We start from the raw sequence: 18,258 nt of genomic DNA, 5'->3' as shown, positions 1-18,258 counted from the left end.
TGTACATGAAAGCATTCCTCAAAGTCACTTTGATTTGTTATTTTTTTGTTAATTGCAAAGGAAAACATTGTTAGTTAGCAAAACTTGCATACCCCACGCCCTCCATATAATTGAGGAGAGCTTATAATTAACTATTGGTTTATATCTTATTCTGTTTACATTTGGATGTTACTAGTACTTAAAATTATATTAAGTTCCATCATGTCAGTCAACTATTCACGAGGTAGACTATAAAACTTATGTAGTGTTGATTTTACTCGTTCTCCCTAATAACTTGGTGTAGGTTTTATACAGTATGAACATGCACCAACTGTATTATGAAAACACCATAGAGAGAGAGTATGTACTTCAAAGGACAATTTGAAGTTTGAATCATAACGTTAATTATAGATTCAAGATAACAGTGAACAAAATAATAGATTCAAGATTGAAATCCTCTGTCAATAGCGTGGAACAAATCGATATAATTAGTTATCAAAGGTACAAGGCTTATAATTTATTACACCAGCCGCGCATTTCGACAACATACGAGTCATCAGTGACGCTCAGATCAAAAAAGTAATATGCCAAACAAGTACAAAGTTGAAGAGTATTGAGGACCCCAAATTCCAAAAAGTTATACCAAATACGGCTAAGGTAATCTAAAATTTATAAATAATGACTATATAATTGATATTAATGGCACCGGAGTGCTGACTACTGGGCTGGTGATACTCTCGGGGACGAAACGTCCACCAGCAGTGGCATCGAACCAGTGGTGTGAATAGTTATCAAAGGTACCAGGCTATAACTTAATACGCCAGACCCTCTAGTTTTTGGTAGCAGCATTAATATAAAATCTCATTTGGATATATGAGATACAAGCAATGACAAAAAAACGTCAGTATTTTGATAATGATATCATCCTTGGTGTTTTTCTTTTATTGATCAGTGAGCTTTTATTTAACAAAGAAAACATTTTGAATAAAACAAATAAATCATCATGCTATCAATGCCATCCGAATTTTTGGGGTTAAACGAATTCATACAATCGGTAATAGAAACTGACCCGTGCCTGAGGTGAAGTCTGATATCTTCACAGTTATAGGGTAAACGACTGTGCAATACCCTCATGGGTAATCAACGTGTCAAAGAAGTAGCCAATAATTTGGGCAATTATTCTTGAGATAACTTTTCAGTACAACTATCTTGCAATTTATGAAAGTATCTATTTGATTTCATTGCCATGTATAATAACCTGTGATACATGTGTAAAAGTAACAAATATAATTTACCAGTAAATGCATTTATAACCTAGAGTTAAAGTGTCAAACACATGCAATCAACATAATACTAGCAGGTTGATTAGTAAATAGTTACCAGGCTTATGAGTTGATACGTCAGACACATATTTCGTCTACATAAGACTCATCAGTGACATTTTGAGCTTAACGAACTTTGGGCATGACTGTTGTACTCAGACTCGGTAATCACAGCACAAGTTGTACTCCAAGTATTGGGCAAAATTCTATGACATAGAGCCAAAATTTGCAGAAATTGGGTGAAATCAAGAGCAAAAAGATTGAGAGCTTAACATTTTTACAAAAATTGACAAGCCTTTTGCAATACAGATATTCAGTCTTATTATCTTAGTGAAAGATTACTCATTTAATATATACTGTTTGGAAGAAGAAATTAATTAGAAAAGCATAGCTAATTTATGGAAAATCGATATTAAATCATTTTATTTATAAAATAATATTATATAGGAAAACACAGAAAATATGAAAAAATAACAAATGCAATTGAATTTATGATTTTTGCAATTTTAAAACCTATTTTACGATTAATAATAAGTCACTGTTATTGTAAAACTACTGGAGAGAAACACGTAATAATCAAGAGAAATAAATAAATATCCTCCTACGATGATGTAGGTGTCGTTTTAGTTTTTTTAAACTTATTTTATTGGTTTTATTATGTCCTTTAGAAACTATTACTGTCAAATGAAAGTGATTCATTTTGTCCTATTTACCACTCTGTTTTTTTTATGTTCTGCCTGAGTTACGTAATAACTGCTGCCGATGCAGGCGTAAATGAATCAAATGCAATGTTCGACATATTTCTGGACTTAATGTTGGCCTGTACGCCTCTTGCTGAACGACTTGTGTTGTGTCAGGAACAAAACAATAAAAGAAAGAACAGCTTGATGATGATATTGGAATCTTTAAATATTATAAGGAAGATATTCAAAGAAAAGGGCATGAAAAGTATAATGGTTTAAATTAACTGTCGATAGAATCTAAGCATAACATATAAAGACTAAACAAAAGTATGTATTCAAGATACATTTTCTGTATGCTGTTTTTTTTTAATTGGTTTAACACTCATTATCATTACCCCAAATTATAAAGTATTTCGCAAACATAAAAAAATATAATGAATATCAAAGGGAACAAATAAAAAATTCGGGAAAAGAAGACTTCGGTTACTTGTTAGTTTATAAAACAGAGGGACATACAGGATATCAACAATCTTCTTTAACTCATCATATTATGTAACAACTGTTCACAATGCAATTTGTTTGCAAAAGTTTATGCAACAATACTAAACGTATCTTTATGTGGTTACACAAACTTCGTTTGATACGACTAATATTTGATAGGATAAACACACAGATTGATCAACTCCGAAGATGGCAGATTGGTCAAATGTATTTATTAAGAGTACATCTAATTAAATAAAGGCAACAGTGTTATACCGATGTTTAAAACTCATAAATCGATAGAAAAAACAAATCCGGGTCACAAACCAAAACCGAGGGAAACGCATTAAATATATGATATTATATATGAAAATGATATTCTGGCATAGATAAAAACAAATTAGTATATAATAAAAATATATTATTTATGAGATAATATTATTTGTAAAACTAAACTCTATTTTCTAATTATATCATAAGCGTTTTTAATATAACTGAAAACATTCTTATACTTCAAGATTATTTTGGAGTTTGCATTTGATTAATGCATCAATATCATATATGATAAATATAGTCTGAATCAAAATTAAATATTTGTTATACCTTATAAATAGATCTAGTAATAATCTATTTATATGTGTAGCATCTTGTCTTATAACAGCTAAGATGTTCATTTGAGGAATAGTGTGTCTTGTCTTTCTTGGAAACCAACAAAACGAAGTAAAGGGGATTTCTAAATGCAAATATAAAAGAGAGGCGAAAGATACCAAAAGGGACATTCAATCGCATAAGTTGAAAATAAATTGACAATGGATAGAAGAGAAAAGGTCCAAAAGACAACAAGAGTATACAAAACACAACTTCAAAAACTAAAGAATGAGCAACAAAAAACCAACCAAAAATTATTCAAATGATGACAAGAATGACAAAACTTTTGTTTTCAAGGTTTGACTGATCGAGTAGTATAAACTAACTAACTAACTAACTAACTAACTAACTAACTAACTAACTAACTAACTAACTAACTAACTAACTAACTAACTAACTAACTAACTAATTTTATTCAGTATAAAATCCAGTACAAAAGGATCATCACTGAAACACATGAACACATATAAAAACATATACAAAACAAAACAACAATAAAACATAACAGCCAACAATTGTGACACTTATAACATCCAATAGACAAAACACCTACACCTACTTAAATATTATGCAATTATTCCCACTGATGAATGTCTAATCAAAATACATTTGTCTACATATATAACAGTTCATTAAATATTTAAATTTATCAAAATTATCTAAATTACAAAAACATGGTATAATATTAACAATGTCATCATAAAACTTTTCCCTCTCGTCTTGATAGAGGTTGCATTCACATATAAAATGAAACTCTTCTTCAATTTTGTTATCAATACAATAATTACATATTCTTTGATCTAAAGGCGTATTATTATATCTGCCTTTTTCGATGTGTAAATTGTGGTTAGAAATTCTTAATTTACATAACTGTCTAATATATTGTTTTAAGATATTTAACTTTGTATAAGTCTCAGGTTTATATTCCTTTTTTAACTTGTAATATGTGCGTAGTTTGTTTTGTTTTCATTTTACAAACATGAGAAAAAATAATTTCCATATCTTTGTTGTAATATCTTTTTCACTGTAGATATGAGTTTTCCTTCTGACATAGTTCGTTATTATTCCAAACATGATTAAAACGAATGAATTTTAGAAACTGAAAAATGTGTTTATTGAAGGTACATGGAAATTAAGGTTCAATCAACATCTTCGATTGACTTATGCTAATTTTGAAAAATTAAAAAGAGGGTCTTTATACAAATATAGCCAGTATTTAAGAGACTGCAAAATAACAAATATAGAGATTGGATAACGACCAAGTTCTGCCATACTGTCAATATTAGAAGCATATTTAGTGACACCAAGTACATATTTACAATATCGAATGTGAACCTTTTCAGGTGCGAAATTTAAAAAAAGTTTTTTCTAAATTATTATTTGAACCTTGCGTTAATCTTTTGTCCAGGTTAAGAATGTATGGACCCCCAATTCACTTCCATAGATTAGGACTGGTTTAACACAGGAGTCGAACAGTTTTAAGAGCACAGGTGTATTAGTATGTGTACAATGAAATTTCCGTTTAATCATGAAAACTACTTTATGTGCTTTCTTACAAAGATCCAGTGAGGATAAACAGTTTTGTAACCCTTCTTTGGTTTGAGACATTAAAATTATGTCATCTGCATACATTAAACAATTTAAGCTTGTTTTCTCTATATCTACTGGATCACACTTCTTATCAAGATATCCTGGAAAGTAATTCATAAATAAATTGAAAAGAAGGGGGCTCAGTATACACCCTTGCGTTACACCAACATTTGAGAGTGTGGAATCAGTCAGTCCGGGATCTAGTTTAACTGAATATTGAACACATGTGTACATATCTTTAATTAAATGGAAAATATTGCAACTAATACCTTGCTCAAAAAGTTTAGAAAAGAGAAAATTCCTCCGGACTGTGTCAAAGGCTTTTATAAAATCAACAAAACAACAATATAGATATTTTTTTGCCCTAAACATTTTATCCACAATATATTTTAATGTATAAACATGATACATTGTTCTATTAGCTTTTCTAAAGCCTATTTGATTTTTACATAGTATGTTGTTCTCAGTTACAAAATAATCTAATCTGTTGCATAAGATCTTTACAAACAACTTACTTAAACAGCTAGATATTGCTTTACCTCTGTAATTACTTGGATCTCTAACGTCTCCTGATTTAAAAAGAGGTTTAATCATACTTTCTGTCCAACTACTAGGAAATAAAGTTGATTTCAAAATGATATTGAAAAGTTTGCAAATACAATTCAACATATTCACACTAAAATGTTGAAGCATCTCATTACTTATACAGTCAAAACCTACACTTGTGTTAATCTTTAAACTTTTTATAGCTCTCAACACTTCCTGCATATTTATGTCATAATCAAGAAAAACATTATAACTTGTAGGAAAATCATCCTGTTCATTACTACAATCTATATTTAATAGTTTATTAAAATAATTATACCATTCATCAGAGGGAATATTGGAACTCTGATCACTGATGTCCTTGTCAGAATATTTAAATTTATTAATGATATCCCAATAAGCTTTGGGGTTTATGTCTTCTAATTCCAGTAAGGAATCAAGCATTTTTTATTTAAACTGTCGTGTTTTTTTTCGTACTAGTTTTTTTAACTGCTTTTTTAGTCCATAGTAATTTTTCAACTTTTCTTCATTTACAGAACCCTTAGAGAGTGAACGAGAAGATTGGATTAATTTACGATACATTGATTTGCACTCACTGTCAAACCCTAAACTAGATTTCTTTCGTTAACGTTTTTTAGATTTAAACCTGTTACCCTTGGGAAGATTTAAATGACTTCTTAGCTTATCGAGAATGTTGTGAAAAATATCTGTTAAATCCTCGGTGGCTTCATCCACCCCATTTCTTTATGGTACCCTGTCTTTACCTAAGAATGATTGTACATTAAATTCAACTTCCTTTGATAACATCATCTCTGTATAACATTTTTTAACCGCATTGTTCCAATGTAAACCCTTAGGTATTGGTCTTCAAACTTTTTGTTGTACTTGAGAATAATTTAAAGATAAACATACATATATAGGACAGTGATCAGAGTGGACAGTAAAATCCTTTACAATAAAAAAAAAACCATACATTTTTTAGAATATTATTACTAACAATACTATAATCAACAACAGCACTACCATTATATTGATGGGAAGTGGGTTTACCTAATGTATCCCCCAAAGTTCTTCAATTTAGAATTCGGCTTCTAGATGATATGCAAAGCTCTAATACACGTATTCCGTATTCATCAGTTTTAATATTCTTTTTAGTGCAATATCTCCTATAATGTACATTATCTGACAAATATGAATTAGGAAGTATATCTTGTAAACTTTTAACATGATCAGATGAAATAAAATCCAAATCATTTTCATTAATATGGGCATTTAGATCCCCCATAATGATAGTCTCCCCTGAATTTAAAAACTAACTCAGGTCTTGTTCTATCTTTTCTAGTGTTGTTAACTCACTTTTTAGAGATTTAGAATAGCTAGACTGTATTGGTGAGTTGTAAGCAAAACAGACAAATATATCAGATGAATGTGAAAAAAAAGTTTTACTTAATTTTGCCCACAAAAATTCAGAGCAATTACTTTTGATTTATGTAATTCCTTTACTAACATTAGTTCTGGCATATAAAGCAATGCCTCCATGAATAGCTTTACCTTTCCTGGGGCGAGCAACCTTTTCTAATAAGGTATAACCTTTCAGACATATATCATGTATATTATCTTCCTTATCAGCCTTTGTTTCTAATAGGCATATAATATCAGAATTTATATTTTCACAAAAATCAGGGTCATTAAGTTTGCAATATCTATTACCATCTTCCCTGTAAAACAAACCATGAACATTCAAAGAACTAACTGTGAATTTGTTTTTTAACATTCTTTGAATTATAAGGGATTCAACAGAAACCTCCAGAGTTGAAAAATTAAATTTTTTGAAAAATAACTTTACCAAGTTGAAAATTTACTTAAATAAAGGATTTCTTTAATGTGCATCCTTTAAATTTTGAAAAAAAAAAAAAAAAAAAAAAGGAGAGAGAAAAAATTATGACTAGAAAAATTTAAGACAATTGACTAGATAAAAAATGAAAACAAAACAAAAAAAATGAAATAAAATAAAATATATCATAGGTACAATAAACAATACAATATAGTCATTGTATAAATATGTCAGTTATACATAAATATGGTGGGACTAGTTAATTCTTGATCATTTGAAGGGCTGCAACAGTGTTTACAACCATTTCCATCATTTTCATATCCTTGTTATCTACAAATCTGTGGTTAACATTGTTATATCTCATGTCGTGCTTGTTCATTTGATCTTTATAGCATAGCCATCATAGAAACCATGGTTTTGGTAGTTTTTGTTACTGATTGTATTATTTGTTGGTTCTTTGTTCTTCTTTTTGTATGAAGGCCACTTTCCATTTAGCCCAAAATTTAAGGTCTTTTTCAAATTTACTGCCAAAACTCTTGTTCCTTCGTTAATGTTAATGTGAAGACCATCTTTGTCATAAAGATTTAACTTGACATTATATGATGTGCTGTCAAGAAAAAAGTTAGAGTTGTCACACCATGTAACATCTTTTTTGTCTCTTATTTTTGAGTACAATGTTTCATTGAACTGGCAAATATTTCTAACAAGCCTAGTTGTCCTACATGGTAAAAGCGATGAGATGATTATTCTTGCGCCAAGTCTTTCAAGATTTTCAATGATTTCTACATATTTATCCACTGCGGAATATACCACATCAGGTGAATGTCGTTTATCATTTGTTCCTACATGACAAATTACGATACTGTCAGTCAGATCTTCATACTGTTGAATATATCCTTCAAGGTCTGCTAATGTGGCGGTTCTTTTAGCCAGGCCCTCAAACTGAAAAGATGCTGTCAGCCGCTTGATATCAATGAACTTTGGAATGGAACTATGATGAAATATAACCCTTTTTTAACAGGGTTTTGTTTGAGAGTGGGAAAATCAGTGAATGACACTTCTTTCCTCTGAATCACTGAATCCCTTGATTCTGAACTTTTTGCATTGTGATGCAAATTTGACTGGTGTTGGAATCCAGACGTTTCTGAACATGACTCATTTTTGGATTGCTCTCCCTTCACTGCTGACCATTGGCCTCCTAATATATCTTCTTCAACTGTTAGACGCCTATCATGTAATTTTTCAATTGTGGCGTCTTTTTCCTGCTAAAATATGACTACTTCAATATTTCGGCTGTCAAAGTAGTAAAATACTAATTTACAGATTCAGGTAATGTATAAGTTGACAGTTTAGTGTAGGAAAACACAACACCAATTAATTATCGACATGTAGCATAGCAGAGAGTATTGTAACTTGGGCCTTAACATCATATGACCCCCATCACATATAAAGACAACAGTAGTATACCACTGTTCAATAAGGCATTTGAGCAGACTTCCAAAGATTTAAAAGAATATTGTATGGCTACATGCCAGCCAGTTTTTCAGATCTGATTATGGGCAGACATGAAAGGCAAATATATGTGGAGGGCACTTTGATTTACCTCAATCTTATTTCAACAGATAGTGATTCTACATCGTGTGTTATCTGTAATACTATTAATAACCCTGTCATAGGTATTTGATTATACATATATTAACTTTATTATCAGACCTAACTAAAGTGTGGGTAATCAGGACTTGGAATTTGGACATAAATATGGGCGAATCAAAGAAGGTATATTTTTTAATATGTAATTACTAAATTTAGACGAAAATGAAATAGTATAAATTTTCCATAGTATGTTTAACATGTACTTATATAAAGATACACCCATATCAAGGCAAATGATTGATTTTATATTTTTATTATTAAATCTATATGTTAAATCAAGGAAATGTCTTTAAATGTAAACATTTATTCACATTAGAAATATCTGAATCTAAAAAAAAATATACTGATAAGGTATAGTATAAAAAAAGGAATTGATAGATATCTATTTAAGTAATAACAACTGTGATTTACCAAGATTTGTTTGCATTATTGTTGTTAATTATTTGTATTTTAAGAAAAACTAAATAAAAATAAAAATAATGATCAACGAAATATCGCGTTGTAGAAATCCAGTCGTTTATTTTACTTCTTTTTTTCGCCATCATGTAGTTTGAATAAAATGATATCCTTTTGTTAAGAATAAAATAGTGTTCTTTATCATAGCCAATCATGGACAATTTCAGACATACACAACGTATATCAGAGTATTTGTTTTCTCTCTCCGTAATATAAACAACTGTTACTATAAATTGTTTTTTTTTATTACAATTAAAATGAATTCGAAAACCATATCGAATGAGATTCTTTTTTTTCGAAATTTTGCATAGACGTACCATAGAAATGAAGATGCTATCTTACACTATATTTGTCATTTCAGCAGTTTGAGGATTTTAGAGTGAAAGGATGTGTATGTGCACCATTTACATTACTTAAAGATGACGGGTACGTGTTATGTACTCGTTTACATAAAAGTGAAGTAACGAAGCATGGGTACACATTAATAAGACAGCAATCAGGTAGCACAACAAAAAGAAAGAGTCATTCTAGGATTCAATAATGGGCATCAATAAAAAGTATCTGTGCATTTCAAAGGTACCAAGATTTATAAATAGATTTGATAGGTACTATAAAAGATTTGTAACAATTATTAATGTACTAATACAAAATTTCAATACTGGTATCTATGATGAGTGTATTGACAAACAAAAACTAACATATAAGAAAAACGACAATTACGGCCGCGGGTCCTGGTCAAGGTCAGGGCATTAAGATTTAGTTTTTTTTAGCACTTACATGATTCTTTTTTTTTAAACTTGACCAGAGGAAAGAAACACAGTCTGTTTCAAGTAACACAGCACTGGATTATACTCTACGAAATACCAAAACAAAAACTCTTTTTAGATACATGACTTACAATTTGTTACAAAAGAAGCGCGTTTCGTCTACCTCAGACTCATCATTGGTGCTTATATAAAAAAAAATAGAATACAAAAGCAAACAAGAAGCTGGAGGGTATTTCAACCTTAAAATATAGATTAATAGTGACAAGCACTGATAATGGCTGGGGCAGAAAGCCATATGATGCATCAATCACACTGTAGAAAATAACCATATTATGATCGTTTAACAACATTTATTTCTAATTCACATTGAATAAACACTGTACAGTGTAAACTGCCTAATCCGACACCTGAGTATTCCAACAACCGACACATTTTCATGGTCCCATTTATGCCTATCCTTGCAGAAAAAATCCTGAGTATTCCGACACCCTGCTTAATCCGACTTTTTTTTCTTCTGGTCCCCCAGTGTGTCGGATGAGGCAAGTTACACTGTATAACTAATACAGTGTATTTTTATCCAACATAAAGTAAACTTCATTTTTAAACGACATTGCTTTCTTTTTAGTGAAATTAACTTTGATGGCTTTGAAGAGTATGCAAAATATCTTGTTAGTCAGAAGTTCACATATCTTTTTGGTAAGTAACAAGACAATATATGAGTCTTTACAATAAAGTTGATTTAATAAATCTTGATTCCATGCTACTGATCTTTCATATTCTTGCAAAACTTAACGAAAACTTATAATTACCTCGTTGAAAAGTTTTTACTAGTGGATGTTGGATTTTTTTACTCTTGTACAGTATGCATGTTATAAGTTCGAAGTATATAAAAGTCCCAGATATCCTACAACAATGCTCCAATGACTATCATCCCAATACTATCACATTAAATCATTCATTATTTCATAGTGAATGGAACATTGGCAGAAGGGTTGTCTTTGACTCTAGAGGAGAGAAAACAAACAGCTGAGGCATGGGTCAAAGTAGCGAAAGGAAGGTTAGTTAAAGTGACGATGTTGAACAATTACTGTAACACAATCAAAATAGATTTTATGCAAATTTTAAATCAAATATAATTTTTGAAAATGAAAGTCTAGAAAGAAAGTTTCTGGATGAGACTGAATACATGAACAGCCTTAAAAGCGTAGAATGTAAAACAAATGTTTCAGTTCTGACTTTACATTTTTTCAGTATTTTTTTTTAGTTCAACAAAAAGTTCGAGACCAAGGGGTTGTAGATAACATGGTTGGTTGAAAATGTTGCACATAAAACCGTTGACAAAATATACGTTGACGATTTATCACAGGAACCGAAATATAAGTTCATCAATAGATTTTAATATTTGTATATAACATCGATTTTTATATGACAAAATATGTATCAGCAATAGGTAACAACTATATTATAATGCTCACAATGTGGAATACATGTTAACGCAAAAAGAAAAATACCCAACAAAAACAAATGTCTTCATTCAAACGTAGATGGATAGTTGTCTTATTGGCTATACCACTTCTGCGCTTGACAAAAAACAAAAAAAAAACCAAAAAAAACAGGAATAGACGATCAACCTGAATAACCTAAAAATCTTTTATCATATTGTAGGTTTGGCATTATCCTTCACATTGGAACTAACAATTATAAAGATTCCCAAGAGCTGGTTTGTTTAAATATAGTAGCTTAGTTCAATAATTATGAAATTCCCTAATGGGCAATAATATTATTGAAGGCAATCACTAGCAATATGCCTGTGCTGTGGTTATTCATTTTGGGTAGTTTTAGTCATATAGCTCTCTTAGTAAGCTACCCTGCTTTCATTTTGTTTTAGAACTGAGTGTTCCTGATAAGGAAGGAAATCAAAGAAACAGTTAAGAAAAAGACAAAAGTAAAGAACAGACAATTTCATTCATGTTTAATTAAAAAAAAAACCAACATATGTACACGTGACATAATATTACTTGAAATTTGATTATAGTTACTGAAAGCTATTTCGAAGTATTGCTGGTATGTTAATCAAGTTTTCATCACACTTATATTAACTAATGTACTTAGGAATATACATCGCAAAGTCAAGCCGTACACAGATTCAGGTATCTTGCGCTTTGAAGTCCGTCTGTCCCGTTTCAGGTTAAAGTTTTTGGTCAAGGTAGTTTTAAATGAAGTTGAAATCTGAACAACTTGAAACTTAGTACACATGTTCCCTATGATATGATCTTTCTAATTTTAATGCCAAATAAGAGTTTTTACCCCAATTTTACGGTCCATTGAACATAGAAAATGATAATGCGAGTGGGGCATCCGTGTACTGATGACTGATTCTTGTTTATGCTATCTTGGTTTGAAATACTTATTTGGTATCTAAAGAGTCGTAAGGCAGATATTTGGCTGAGTATTTGTTGTTTTATCATGTATGCATATTTTTTATGAATTCTTTTTACTGCAATCAATATGTGACACTTTAATTAACACTTTGTTGTATTTGTATGTTTGTGTTTGTGTGTTGAGCAATATTTATGATACAACTATTAAAAGACAAGGCAAATCCACATTTAAAAAATATAAGCGTTAAAAGAGGGACGAAAGATACCAAAGGGACAGTCAAACTCATAAATCTAAAACAAACTGACAACGCCATGGCTAAAAATGAAAAAGACAAACAGAAAAACAATAGTACACACGACACAACATAGAAAACTAAAGAATAAACAACACGAACCCCACCAAAAACTAGGGGTGATCTCAGGTGCTCCGGAAGGGTAAGCAGATCCTGCTCCACATGTGGCACCCGTCGTGTTGCTTATGTGATTACAAAATTTTAATTCGGTAAATAGTCTAATTCGGTAGGTCCCATTCATGAAAGGGAAGGGAATTGTAGTTACGACGTAAGGAACGTATCCGATATCATTTGTGAAACGGTTATTCCATAACGGTCAACCAACTCGTGATGGCGTCCGTAAAATTTACGAAGGGATGATTTCAACTTCACCATTTGGAACTCTTGGTTTAATAGCTTTCTTGTGAGCAGCAAACATCTATCAAGAAAATCATGATAGGAAATGCAAGCACGGGAATATCGTATCAATTGGGAGATATATACCCCGTATGCAGGTGCTGCTGGAATGTTGCTACTTAGAAATGGAAAGTTCACAATTGGAAAGCTGAAATCATCTCTAATTGTCTAACCATAACAGTGTCATGTTTTGTTATCTTTATAGGCTAGGCATGCAGAAAAGATTGGAGTTGATGCTATAGCATGTTTTGCACCGTCATTCTACAAACCAGACTCATTGGGTAATTGTTCAAATCTTAATTTTATAAAACATAAAATGTTTTACGTAAAACAAACGTTACACTTTTTTTTACATTTTATAGCAGGACAAAATTTATATTTTATAGCACGAAAATAATTCTAGTTTTTGTGTCCCCGATTTCATAGTGTTTTTACGATTTTGTTGCAGATACATTAGTTGAGTATATTTCCAAAGTAGCTTCAGCAGCACCAAATACACCATTCTTCTACTACTGTATCAATTTCTTCACTGGTGTTTATCGTGAGTAAATATTATAATACACAATCTTTTCAGTTAGTAATCAAGTTTGCCAATCATTCTCTATTCTTTGTATTTAAGCATTATATTATTCAGGACTTCATTGACCTATTTTTCTCTAATCTTTATTTTTTGCCATTTTTCGGTAGCATTGGTACCTTATTCTGTATACGCTATCCAAACCTCACAATCATAGATGTATTACAGAATTACAGTATACAATATTTTATTTCCCAATCATGGTACTCATTTTTGTGCAGAATAATCCAAATGAACAGTACAAACAAATAATCAAATTAGAAATGAATATAATTACAATAAAAATATCCACACACACACTCCCAAATAGGAAAGAGATTTCAAAATAGTTTTTTTTTCAAATGTGACATAGTACAAATACTTATTTTAGACTGCAGCATTTTGTAAAAATATTTCTAAACTGTAAATTTTTAAACGCGCGTCTGGCGTATAAAATTATAATCCTGGTACCTTTGATAACTATTTAATTATATATATTATAAGAATGAACTTCGAGCATGTTTTTTATTAGTGAATGACGCAAAATTCTTGGAGCTCGCTGAAAGTAAAATTCCGAACCTGGTTGGTTTAAAGCATTCATCAAGAGAACTTCCCAATGCTCATCGATGTATGATGGTTAATCCAAAGAAGTTCCAGGTCATGATAGGGTCCGATGTGGTCAGTATATTTCAACACTTATGTTTGGATTAAAAAAGATTTTAAATTGAATAAAACACACACACTTCATAAAGTCGTTTACTATGAAGGAAATGCAATATACCAGGTGCAGAGGTAATACACTTTGATAAGAATGGCTTTCTGTGGAAGTTTTGGCAGTTATCTGCCTGAAAGTCCGATTCCTAATTCTAGTAATTTTTTCTTCGTTTTATTGAAGCATAGCTTGTTTTGTCCCATTGGTGAATATTTTAAGTACAAAAAAAGTAAAATCATAAACATACTGAACTCCGAGGAAAATTCAAAAAGGAAAGTCCACAATCAAATGGCAAAATCAAAAGCTCAAACACATCGAACGAATGGATAACAACTGTCATATTCCTGACTTGGTACAGGCATTTTCTTATGTAGAAAATGGTGGATCGAACCTGGTTTTAAACCTAGCTAAACAAAGTACAATGTATCATAAAACCTGTTTCTGGACACTAATTTGTACCATTCAATAATTTCAGCAACTGCTTACTAGTTTGTCACTTGGTATAGAGGTACCAGTTATAGCATCGTTTCTAGGACAGCTATTTGACAATATGAAGACGGCTTTCGATAAAGTTGACATGAAAACAGCAAGCAAATATCAGGTATCTATTTGATATTGTTACCTTAATCTATAGTTACACCTGTTACCTAACTATGTATGTAGTCGTGTGTGATTAAAATACATTTGGCTTTGATTTCATTGATTTGTCTTCTTCATTATTGTATGACATCAGTAAACTACTTTTGACTTAACAATTTTGTAAGTTTTTTTAATATCAAATTGTCATGTATTACACGCTAATTATAAGAAATAATTCAAATGGAAATTTCATGTAAAATTGTCTTACGATTATCATAATGTGCCACTTGATTGTCTTAATATTTTGTAACTTATGACGTTGTCCGCAAAAGTAAGTTTTATTTTTTGATGTTATAATCCCTTAACTATTAAACACTAGACTCATAGCTAAAAATGCTTGAATAAAGCAACTATAGTTGTACGGTCACCATTAATGAACAAAAGCAATACCACATATTCAGATAGAATAAAAACAAAACAAAAAAAAACGCGATATGACAATATGAAAAACCGTTCAAAGGAAACACCCAAACGGCCTGATTTATAACAATGCAATTTATGAAAAAGAAAATGCAACCAACGACACCCTTAACATACAGACTCCTAACTGAGGAACGGTACATTTAGAATGTTGTGAGGTAAAAAATTACCTTACACATGGGACAATAGTGTAACAACAAAATATAAAAGAACAGTTTTCAGAACATTCATTTTGTTTGCAAATGAAAGGATTTTGACCTTTGTATTATAGTGTCAAGCACAAGAAATCAACACAATTCGATCAGAATTTGGTAAGTATATACATATAAAAGGATGTTAATCAAGCTTTGGTAAAATCATTTGCTGGGAAAAAAATAAAAACAACACGTGATTACTACAATGATCTCGAATCACTTTTCTGCATTAACTTCAGCGGGAACGCTCAAATCCAGACATTGATGTTTATGAAATAAACATGCGAAGAACTCAATGATCAAAATGAAACCGAAATGCCTGATACATATATAGAAATGAACTGCATACGTCCGTGATTTCAATTAAACGTAACTTTTATATATATGTAAAAAAGAAGATAAACGGATAAAACAGATGTGCATTTCGAAAATTAATGTCTATTTATTGATGCTCAAGGCAAGAATATTTATATATACATTTTGTATATTCAAAATATAATACAAATGTTGAGGAGCGGATCAAACCAAAAAGAAAATTAAGTGTAACCAAATCCGGATTTATAATAAGTGAACAGCTTTTATTCAGTAATAGAATTCACTACGAGCTTAAACTGTTCAAGAATATAAATATGTCATGATTGATTATAAGTCACCATTTTTTCAATATACATGTAACTGCAAAGAAATGATGAACAATAACAATAAAACTAATTGATCATCCTCCCACTATAACTGTGGGTGTCGATATCTGTTTTTATCTTTTTTTAATTTGTTTTATTATGTCATTTTAGGACCATTACTGTCAAATGAAATCAACATGTTTATTTTAATTCCTATTATTTACAACTACAGTTGTTTTTGTTTTTTCTCCTTTTATTTATTTAGTACATCTATACTGCAGGTGCCGGCATAAATGTAGCGAAAGCAATGTTTAACATAGTATCTGGGCTTGATGCTGGACCTGTACGACTGCCACTCACCGACTTAAGTCAAGAACAAAAGCAAAAATTGAAGGAAAAAATTGATTCCACAGGAATCTTTAAATAATAATCTAGGAAACAATGATTTATCTATAAGTCTTTTAGTTTCTATGAACTATCGTTAGAAACAAATCATATGAAAAGCAGCCTTAAGATGAACCTGTTCAAATAAATAATCCTTACCTTGGAATGATGGTTTCAGTTGTGGGCATCTTATTTTATGGTCATTACAATGTTTTGTGGATATTTTGATTAGCAATAATATGGATGCATAAACGAATAATCTCATACGTTAAACCTTTAACAACCGAATTAACATATGTAATAAAAGAAAGCTTTGTGTCTATTCTTGAGTGTTGAATTAATATTTTCTTGTAAATATATAAAACAATTCATGGGACTTAAAACACATGTAAAATGATAGCAATGTCCTTTTATTCACCATGTTCTATCAAACATTTGTTAAAAGTTTCTTGTTCGAAAAAAATTCGTATCAAATGGTAGGATTACTGAAAAGTCTGTTTTTGCACCATCTTTGCACATCATAACGTAAATCGCGCACATTAAAATTAAATGAACTGCCTTGGTTTAATATTGATATATTTTCTAGGTGGCATGTATCCAGTTCTATTTCTAATCCCTTTAAATTGTTCGAATTGTTCTGTTACCACGGGTCAAATTGTTGAAAGCACGATATATCCAGGATCCAAATAACTAATGCAACTTTCTTGTGACAGTTGTGTATTTTTTAATGGAAATAAACACACACGAATCCTTCCACAGCTGTCAGAAATACTGCAGATAAAAATGCAAATAAGACGAACAGCATGGACAAATCTGAATTAAACACACACGTCGTAAAACTTGTAAATATTCAATTAGAAAAAAAATTGGCCTGCCAGATTATGACGATTTTAACCAAGATACCCTCAAACAATAATTCAACATTGAAATTTTTACAGGTACGTAATTTCCCGCTGATGTTCCCCAATATTATGTGACAACTATTCCCTTAGCAAAAATAATTGTGATTCCACAGAATGTTGTTCACTTGATATATCTTTCGCATTCATTGTCTCCAACTAGAATGCACATATTTTGAGTTTTCCAACAGACAATCTATTGTTGTAATCAAATTCAAGCTTTTTGAAATATCACAAATTTTACAATCATGACTGACTTCCTATTTGCTTCATTAAGTGTAGATAAGGTGGTATTTAAAACGGTACCAATACGAAATATGGGTAAACCAAACAATGTTAGAAAAAAACAGGAGTCAACATTTTCCCTTAGTCATTTATGGAATTATTTTTATGTCTATATCAGGCAAAAGTTGTTTGCAGAAATAATCTAAGTTAAACAAACCTAATGCAATACCAATGTGAAACTGAAAGAATTTTATAGCAACAGGTGTACATTGCACGAGGTTCTATGAATCTGAGTGGTTCCTATACAAATAATTGGAGATGCGATAGGTTATGAAAAAAACGACAGTTTCCGTTGTGTTGTAATAAGTGACAAATGCATTACACAAATTTAAGGATAATATCATGCAGTTACCCAAAGACGCTCGGTACATACCCAAGTTCAAATGTGGTTTTACTGACAACGTTATGCAATAACAAGTTTTACAATAACCACCAGTTGTTTGGTGAAAAAGGTATCCCGGAACATGGAATCTAACTATGATTTCAGATATTTTCTCAAAGGTACCAGGGTTATAATTGTA

The 18,258-nt window shown here is 30.9% G+C and overlaps 1 protein-coding gene across 2 annotated transcripts; it reads left to right on the top strand.

The window, feature by feature from the left end:
- The first annotated feature begins 8,712 nt into the window (after positions 1-8,712).
- Positions 8,713-16,875, top strand: LOC139487698 (N-acetylneuraminate lyase-like). Of its 2 annotated transcripts, none has more exons than XM_071272685.1 (11): positions 8,713-8,858; positions 9,553-9,617; positions 10,584-10,654; positions 10,928-11,015; positions 11,624-11,678; positions 13,234-13,309; positions 13,477-13,569; positions 14,117-14,262; positions 14,772-14,897; positions 15,627-15,666; positions 16,451-16,875. In XM_071272685.1, exons 1-11 carry the CDS (start codon positions 8,841-8,843, stop codon positions 16,594-16,596), a joined length of 924 nt encoding a protein of 307 aa, XP_071128786.1. In that variant the 5' UTR covers positions 8,713-8,840; the 3' UTR covers positions 16,597-16,875. The 2 variants fall into 2 exon arrangements, with proteins under 2 accessions (XP_071128786.1, XP_071128787.1); XM_071272686.1 differs by having other exon boundaries at positions 8,747-8,858; positions 9,556-9,617.
- The last annotated feature ends 1,383 nt before the right edge of the window (positions 16,876-18,258 follow it).

Source organism: Mytilus edulis, chromosome 9, assembly GCF_963676685.1.
Source record: "Mytilus edulis chromosome 9, xbMytEdul2.2, whole genome shotgun sequence".
Lineage (NCBI taxonomy): Eukaryota > Metazoa > Mollusca > Bivalvia > Mytilida > Mytilidae > Mytilus > Mytilus edulis.
Note: the sequence above shows the minus strand (reverse complement) of the source record. Positions and strands in the feature narration are given on the sequence as shown.